Source organism: Hypomesus transpacificus, chromosome 10 (genome assembly GCF_021917145.1).
Source record: "Hypomesus transpacificus isolate Combined female chromosome 10, fHypTra1, whole genome shotgun sequence".
Classification (NCBI taxonomy): domain Eukaryota; kingdom Metazoa; phylum Chordata; class Actinopteri; order Osmeriformes; family Osmeridae; genus Hypomesus; species Hypomesus transpacificus.
Window position 1 is genome coordinate 12,882,740 of NC_061069.1, and position 8,504 is coordinate 12,891,243.

At 50.7% G+C, this 8,504-nt stretch overlaps 1 protein-coding gene across 1 annotated transcript; it reads right to left on the reverse strand.

The window, feature by feature from the left end:
• Positions 1-574: 574 nt before the first annotated feature.
• Positions 575-5,651, reverse strand: LOC124472523 (MAGUK p55 subfamily member 7-like). Its single transcript, XM_047027438.1, is given in 10 exon segments — positions 575-1,543; positions 2,009-2,022; positions 2,025-2,145; positions 2,568-2,676; positions 3,609-3,702; positions 3,880-3,960; positions 4,133-4,315; positions 4,781-4,825; positions 5,034-5,106; positions 5,290-5,651. Coding segments are annotated over 9 exon segments (843 nt in total). The 5' UTR covers positions 5,050-5,106; positions 5,290-5,651; the 3' UTR covers positions 575-1,363.
• Between the last annotated feature and the right edge of the window lie 2,853 nt (positions 5,652-8,504).

Genomic DNA, 8,504 nt, shown 5'->3' on the forward strand with positions numbered 1-8,504 from the left:
TCTCAGTCTCTCTCTGAATCATGTGTTTATGTTTCTATATTTTGATGTGTTTTGATGTTGTAACTCCAGGGCAGGATGGGGCCCAGGTCCCTAGGAAGTCATCTTAGTCTTCCAACTCCCCTCCACTCTCTAACTCTCCTCCACTCCTCCCCTCCTCCCCTCCTCCACTCCTCCCCTCCTCTCTACCCTCCTCTTCCTCTCCCCTCCACTCTCTAACTCTCCTCCCCTCCTCTCTGCCCTCCTCTTCCTCTCCCCTCCACTCTCTAACTCTCCTCCCCTCCTCCACTCCTCCCCTCCTCCTCTCTACCCTCCTCTTCCTCTCCCCTCCATGTCTCCTCTTCTCCTTCTGGACACCCCCCCTCCTCCCCTCTGTCCTCCTCTCCTTACTAACTCTCCTCCCCTCCTCTCTGCCCTCCTCTTCCTCTCCCCTCCACTCTCTAACTCTCCTCCCCTCCTCCCCTCCTCCCCTCCTCTCTACCCTCCTCTCCTCTTCCTCTCCCCTTCACGTCTCCTCTTCTCCTTCTGGACACCCCCCCTCCTCCCCTCTGTCCTCCTCTCCTTACTAACTCTCCTCTATCCTCAGTCCTCTCCTCCCCAGGAGAGTAGTTGAGAGGATGAATAAACAGCTTCTAAAGTGTTACTGAGGAGTCATTAAACAGCATGGGTTCCAGAGTTACATTCAGACTGAGAGCTGAAGTCACATTCAGACTGAGAGCTGAAGTCACATTCAGACTGAGAGCTGAAGTCACATTCAGACTGAGAGCTGAAGTCACATTCAGACTGAGAGCTGAAGTCACATTCAGCAGCGCACTCTGTAGCTAACACCCATGACCTGGAAGGGAATACGTTCCAGGGCAAATAAAATGCCAGTAATGTAGTGTGTGTTTGTGTGTGTGTGTGAAAGAGAGTGTGAATATGTAACAGACATTTACTTACAAGTTTTAATGGAGGTTGTTTTAACTTTTTTTATTATTTACTTAACATCATTATTATGGGATACATTTTCAATAATCCCAGGACGGTGTCTGAGGCTAAACATGATTCATCAGTTTTCCCTCGTCCCAGCTTGGCCAAACCCAGCAGCTGTCTGGACCATAACACACTGGGAACTGGGACTGGGCAGAGAGGGGGCCTAACCTACCAGATAACTAACTAGCTTTGTTGCTAACTAACTAGTTAGCTAATTGACTAGCTAAGTGACTAGATGAGTAACTAACTAACAAGCTAAATAATTAGCTAACTGACTAATTAACTAGGTAGCTAACTAGCTAACTAACAAGCTAGCTAACTGACTAAATACCTTTCTAGTTCTGTCACCAGGCTACAGCACCAGGGTCTCTGAACCACCTGCTGCCTCGGGCGATCAGGTGCGGTTCCACCTGGCAGGGATCCACTGGTTCTCCTTCCCCATCTTTTCCAGCTCCACCCTCAGCTCGGTGAACGCCATGGCGACGTCGCCGTTGACTACCACCTTCTCGAACAGGTGGCCGTACTGGTTTTCCATGGTGACGGCTAAGCCAATCATGTCCTGGAAGTCCTCCTCCTGTGAGGCAGTGATGATCAGTGAATGGAACAGACTGTGTGTGTGTGTGTGTGTGTGTGTGTGTGTGTGTGTGTGTGTGTGTGTGTGTGTGCATGTGTATACGTGAGGTAATGAGTGTGTCAGTGGTTGGGCATGAGGTGCTTCAAGCAGTTGTCAGGGTTAGTCTCATAACTGCCATACATGTTCCCCTCTGCTGTGTGTGCGTGTGTGTGTGTGTGTGTGTGGTATGCCCCTTGTAAAAACTCCAGGTCACACACCTGGCTTGTAGCATGGTTTGGGGCTGCCCGTAACTGGACTCAACATTGCCAGTGCCCCTCAAAACACACACACACACATACACACACACTTGCAGTCTGGAAGCGTACTTCTGCATCAGGGTGTTTTGACCCTGCAGCCAGTTAAGAGTTGACCTCTGACCTTTACCCTCAGTCAGAGGGGAGAGGAGTGTGTGTGTGTTCAGCTCACTGAGAAAGTTCTGGGCGTGTGTCCAGGTCTGACAGCAGCTTAGCTCTCCTCCTGGTGAGACGAAGCTCCTCCAGGGCCGGCGGCTTCACAAACACCACCAAGGGTTTCTGCTCTGCTGAGTACAACCTGAGCATGGTCTGTGGGGGGGGGGGGGGGGGGGGGAGGGGGAGGAGGAGAGGGGGGTAGAGAGGAGTGAGACAGAGGGAGAGTGTGTAGAGAGGGTGGTGGGAGGCCAGGGGAGGGGGAGAGAGGAGGGAGAGTGGAGAGGGGAGGGTGAGAAAGGAGAGAGACAGAGGCAGGAGGGAGTGGGGGGGGAAAGAGAGAGGGGGGAGAGATGGGAGAGAGGGATAAGAGAATTGTGAGGTCTAGTGAAACAATGTCCAAACTAGTCCCAAAACCCTTTCCTCCACACAACAGATTCAAAGCAGACCTTACGACTTCCAGACAGATCGAAACCTCAGTAAGTCATGATTTGAATTGGCTTTTGTATCACCTATATTGTGATTGGCTGTCTGGCCTGTCTCCTGTATTGTGATTGGCCCTGTGGCATGCCACTCACCTGTGGCTGGACGTCCAGCAGACACACCTTACCCATCACCAGGACCTGGTGGACCGATGACATACTCAGTCCATAGTAGTTCCCCTTATGCTGCCCATACTCTATAAACCTGGGGAGAGGGGGAGAGAGGGGGAGAGAGGGGGAGAGAGGGGGAGAGAGGGGGAGAGAGGGGGAGGGGGAGGGAGGGAGAGGGGGGGAGAGGGAGAGAGGGGGAGGGGGAGGGGAGGGGGAGGGGAGGGGAGAGGGAGAGGGAGAGGGAGAGGGGAGAGGGAGAGGGAGAGGGAGAGGGAGAGGGAGATGGGGAGAGGGGAGAGAGGGGGAGGGGAAGGGGAAGGAAGGGGGAGGGGGGGGAGAGGGAGAGAGGGGGAGGGGAAAGGGTGAGAGATGGGGGAGGGGGAGGGGTGAGAGATGGGGGAGGGGGGAGAGGGGGGAGAGAGATAGATAGTACAGATAGCACAAATGGGAGAAGTGCACTAAGGAAACATGTTTTTCCCTCTCTCTCCATCATCTGCCTGTCTACTGCAGAACTGTCGTGTTGGATAACCATCTGGAATATCAGCTGTGTCATCTCCGAGGAGAATGTTGACGTCAGTCTGTCGACCAGACAGCTGGGTCTGGTGGCGTTTAAACTCCATCTCCCACGATACACCCTGATCAAGAACAGCTGCTGGATGGACGGCTCTAATTGGCTGCCTCGTCAGTGTTCCACATGGTCGTGTTATCTTATTTGGAGGACAACACGAGTCCAGACACGCGTTTCTCTTGTCAGGTACAGATGTTGAATTTGAAAGTAGCAGAGGTTCATTTGATTTGTATCACATTTGGCATTTACAGGACCGGGTGTTTCGCTTTCTTAAATTAGGTTAAAAGAAATCAAGTGAACCTCAAGTTGACATTTACAACTGGTGTCAAGTTATGCTCCTCCAAGATGTTTGTCTAGGTTACAGAGCCCAGGGTATAGACCCCTGGGTGTGTAGCAGGTTATAGAGCCCAGGTTATAGAGCCCAGGTTATAGAGCCCAGGACAGGCAGCAGAGCCTACCTGTGGTCCAGAATGGCCTTCTCGAAGGTCTCTCTGGAGACAAAATGATAGTCCACTCCATCTCTCTCCTGGCTTCTCCTCTTTCTGGTGGTGTCTGAGAGGGACAGAATGAGGGGCGAGGGAGAGAGACAAAGAGTTGGTTAAATTAGTTGTTTAAAAGTTTTAACCCTCTTCATCATCATGATCATCACTCAGTGAGCTAGTGACTCAGTAGATGACTCAGTAGTTGACTCAGTAGTTGACTTAGTAAGCGACTCAGTAGTTGACTCACGAGGCACGGTGACGCTGTAGCGTTCAGGGTCAGAGATCAGAATCCTCCTCTTCAGCTCACTGACTCCTACACCACTGGGACCTGCACGTAAACAACAACAACAACCGGCAAATAACTACATGGTAAGGACAAGAACCACATCTCACTGACGACAGACAGGTAGTCAGACAGACAGACAGGCAAACAAACAGACAAGACAGGTAGTCAGACAGACAGACAAAGTGGTGTGTGTGTGTGAGTGAGTCCCACCCACCCACAAGCAGCACCAGGCGATGGGGGTCGTGGGGGGCCTTAAGGTAGGGAACCACCTCCAGGTATGTGGGAGTCTGGGCCTGGATCTGGGTCTGGGCTTGGGCCTGGGCATCCGTGGTCTGGGTCCCTGGGTCGCGGCTCTGACCAGCTTTCCTGCTCAGTCGGAAGCTCCTTCGCAGACCAGCTGCATCACAACAGGTGTGGGCGGAGTCAGATACACAGTTGTGGGCGGAGTCAGATAGGTGTGAGAGGATAGGACAGAGGAGGAGAGAGAAGAGGAAAGGAGAGGACGAGAGGAAGAGAAGAGGAGAGCGGAAAACAGAGGATGGGGGACATTAGAACAGCTGGGTGAGAATGGTAACATAACATGACTGTAATACAGGAGAACAGCTGGGGTGAGAATGGTAACATAACATGACTGTAATACAGGAGAACAGCTGGGGTGAGAATGGTAACATAACATGACTGTAATACAGGAGAACAGTTAGAGTGAGAATGGTAACATAACATGACTGTAATACAGGAGAACAGCTGGGTGAGAATGGTAACATAACATGACTGTAATACAGGAGAACAGTTAGGGTGAGAATGGTAACATAACATGACTGTAATATAGGAGAACAGCTGGGTGAGAATGGTAACATCTCACCAATATGGATCCCAGTTATGGCTCTATAATCAGCATCCTCCTCCCCTGGTCAGAGAGAGAGAGAAAGAGAGAGAGACAGAGAGAGACAGAGAGAAACAGACAGACAGACGGATGTTGAGAGACAGAGAGAGGAAGACATAATGCACAAGACAGCTGGATAAAACACACCATGACATATCTTACCTTCCTCCTCTTTAGTGCAGCATGTGGACAGAACACAACACAGGTCAGTGTACCTGGGAGCTGGACTCACCTTGACAGGCACTCATGACCCTTGGCCAGTGCTGTGACCTCCACCTTGACCTTTCCCCTATGACCCTCAGGACCTAGGGGTCAAATGGCCTACAGATGGGGTTTATATGGAAACACATCACCTGGTTGAGTGTGTGTATGTGTCTGTGTGTGTGTGTGTGTGTCAGGGTGTCTCATCACCTGAGTGTGTGTGTGTGTGTGTGTGTGTGTGTGTGTGTGTGGAGTCTGTGTGTGTGTGTGTCAGGGTGTCTGATCACCTGAGTGTGTGTGGAGTCTGTGGGGCTGGAACAGGGCCAGAGGACGCTGGAGAGCTACCCTCCTACAGGCAGAGAACAGCAGAAGAAATCACAGGGTTCTAGAAGGTTCAAGGAGACGACAACAGGGTTCTAAAAGGTTCAAGGAGACGACAACAGGGTTGTAGAAGGTGCAGATTCTAGAAGGTTGCAACTCAGGATGGGTCAGGGTCTAGAAGTTCTGAGAGTTCTATGAGACACAGAGCTCTAGAGGATTCCAAGTTAGAAAGTGACAGATTGTAGAATGTTCTAGTTTAGTAAACTAAAAACATGACAGGATGTTAGAGGAACAAACTTCAGGCATGCTGATTGGTCGATGGGAACGTCCGTGAGGTTACCTCTGCTGCAGCTGTCGGGAGGGGATTAGCCCCGCCCAGCTATTGCCGTCGGTATGACGACGGGCTTGCCACCAGTTGTCGTCCTGCTGGCTGAGGATCTCCAGGATGTCGCCCTTCTTGAAGGCTAGCCCCGCCTCTCTGCAAGGGATGGCAGGGTCGCCCAGGGGTTCGTAGTCAAATAGACACCTGACAAACACCTGAGGAGATAAGCAAAGACGCTCAGTAGGATTGACTTGCCCTGTGGCCAACTAAATCAGGACGTGATGTCAATACCTTGTTCTGATTGGCTGACAGTCCTTCCTGGGATCCAGGGATCACCTTGAAGGTCACCGCCCCCTGAGACTGGGCCTGGGCGGAGAATAGTGGAGGTATAGACAACTGAGCAACACACACACACACACGTATACACACACACACCTATACACACATATTCACACACACACACACAGACCAGAATGGGGACGACCTCCTCTGGCTGCTTGTCTTCCAGTGAGATCCCGTTCACTTCTCTGAGTTCATCCCCCTCATGAATGAGGCCTGCGCAACACACACCACAGCAACTGTTATTATCATGTTATTACACTCTTTTAAAGCTTATTACACGGTTGTTACCCTGCAATAACCGCACCCTACTGTAAAAACGTATTTATTTATTTATTTTCAAAAGGTGGATTTTTATTTTTTTTGTTTCAAAAAAGAGGTTTTGAAACAAGCATATTAATGGCTACTTTTTACTTAAGTATATGTCAGAGCCCACACTTTACTTCAATTTGAGTGAAAAAATTGTAAAGTAAAGTATTGTAAGTATTTTTCAACAGGAGTATCTGTACTTGTACTTGAGTGGAGGATATGTGTAGTGCTGCCATCTCTGGTGACCTCTCACCAGGGCCGGCCCTGCCTCTTACCACTCTTATCAGCTGCCCCCCCTCTCATGATCCTGGCCACCACGATGGCCCCGGTGGAGTCACTCCTCCTGATGGTGGCTCCCTGGGGGGGGGGGGGGGGGGGGGAGACTGGAACATGTTAAACTGAACATGGATATGTTGACTGGCAGGAGGAGGAGGAGATTGAGGATAGAGAAGGAGGAGGAGATGGAAACTTTGGGCCAGTCAGTATTTCAGTAACCCAGGTGCATGTTATCCAGGTACACACGCAATCCATCCATAAACGTCACCTCAGTCCAACAACGGACGTTTGTTTCAGGACAGAAATTCGTTTGGCGTCTGCACTGATGCCAAATGTCAGAGCCAGTTACCACGCCAACCTTGCCTGCAGCAGATGGTATCAATAGGAACACAATACAAATACAGCCCATAATATTGTGGTCCGTCAGGCCAGGTCAGGGTGGGGCTCCTTAGCGAGACGCTATCGGAAACAGAACAGGAGATTTCTGCTCCACGTTGTATCAATAAAGTGCTTGCGGTCATTAGAAGGTCAGACTGGGTTTCATCTTCATTTGGTATCAATAAAGTTGTTTTTTTACTCTGTTGTTGGCTCTTGATACAGACAGGCCATAGACATTCTTGTACACACACACACACACACACATGTGGCTGTGCAGGTCCTCTGCAGGGTTTCACGGTGGATATGTGGCGTGTGCGATGTGGAAGAAGCGAGTGTAGCGACTAGAGAGCAGACCCAGAGCAGCCCCAGAGCAGAACCAGAGCAGGGCCAGAGCAGACCCAGAGCAGCCCCAGAGCAGCCCCAGAGCAGACCCAGAGCAAACCCAGAGCAGACCCAGAGCAGCCCCAGAGCAGCCCCAGAGCAGGGCCAGAGCAGGGCCAGAGCAGGGCCAGATTAGCCCCAGAGCAGGGCCAGAGCAGGGCCAGAGCAGAACTAGAGCAGAACCAGAGCAGAACCAGAGCAGCCCCAGAGCAGGGCCAGAGCAGGGCCAGAGCAGACCCAGAGCAGGGCCCAGAGCAGACCCAGAGCAGGGCCAGAGCAGGGCCAGAGCAGACCCAGAGCAGGGCCAGGGGAAGGTGAGACGGGTTCCTCTCTCACCCCTCCCTGCGTCAGGGGCTTTCCTTCTGGCTGTACTCCTGCTCCACTGGCTTAGTCTGGCTCTGGGACTCATAAATCCAGAGCCTATAGAAAGACCCTGCACACTGTGTCTGTGTTATATTACGTTAGGACTGGCTGGATGTCAGGTATTGCTGCTGGAAAGAGGACAGCATTACATGCCCTGGTGTTACATGGCTGTCTGAGCATGTTGATCTGGTCCTGGTACAATAGTGTTGTTAGTATGGTCAGCTATGTGTGGTTAGCATGACAGTAGTGTTGTTAGTATGGTCAGCTATGTGTGATTAGCATGACAGTAGTGTTGTTAGTATGGTCAGCTATGTGTGGTTAGCATGACAGTAGTGTTGTTAGTATGGTCAGCTATGTGTGGTTAGCATGACAGTAGTGTTGTTAGTATGGTCAGCTATGTGTGGTTAGCATGACAGTAGTGTTGTTAGTACGGTTAGCTATGTGTGGTTAGCATGACAGTAGTGTTGTTAGTATGGTCAGCTATGTGTGGTTAGCATGACAGTAGTGTTGTTAGTATGGTTAGCTATGTGTGGTTAGCATGACAGTAGTGTAGTTAGTATGGTCAGCTATGTGTGGTTAGCATGACAGTAGTGTTGTTAGTATGGTCAGCTATGTGTGGTTAGCATGACAGTAGTGTTGTTAGTACGGTTAGCTATGTGTGGTTAGCATGACAGTAGTGTTGTTAGTATGGTCAGCTATGTGTGGTTAGCATGACAGTAGTGTTGTTAGTATGGTTAGCTATGTGTGGTTAGCATGACAGTAGTGTAGTTAGTATGGTCAGCTATGTGTGGTTAGCATGACAGTAGTGTTGTT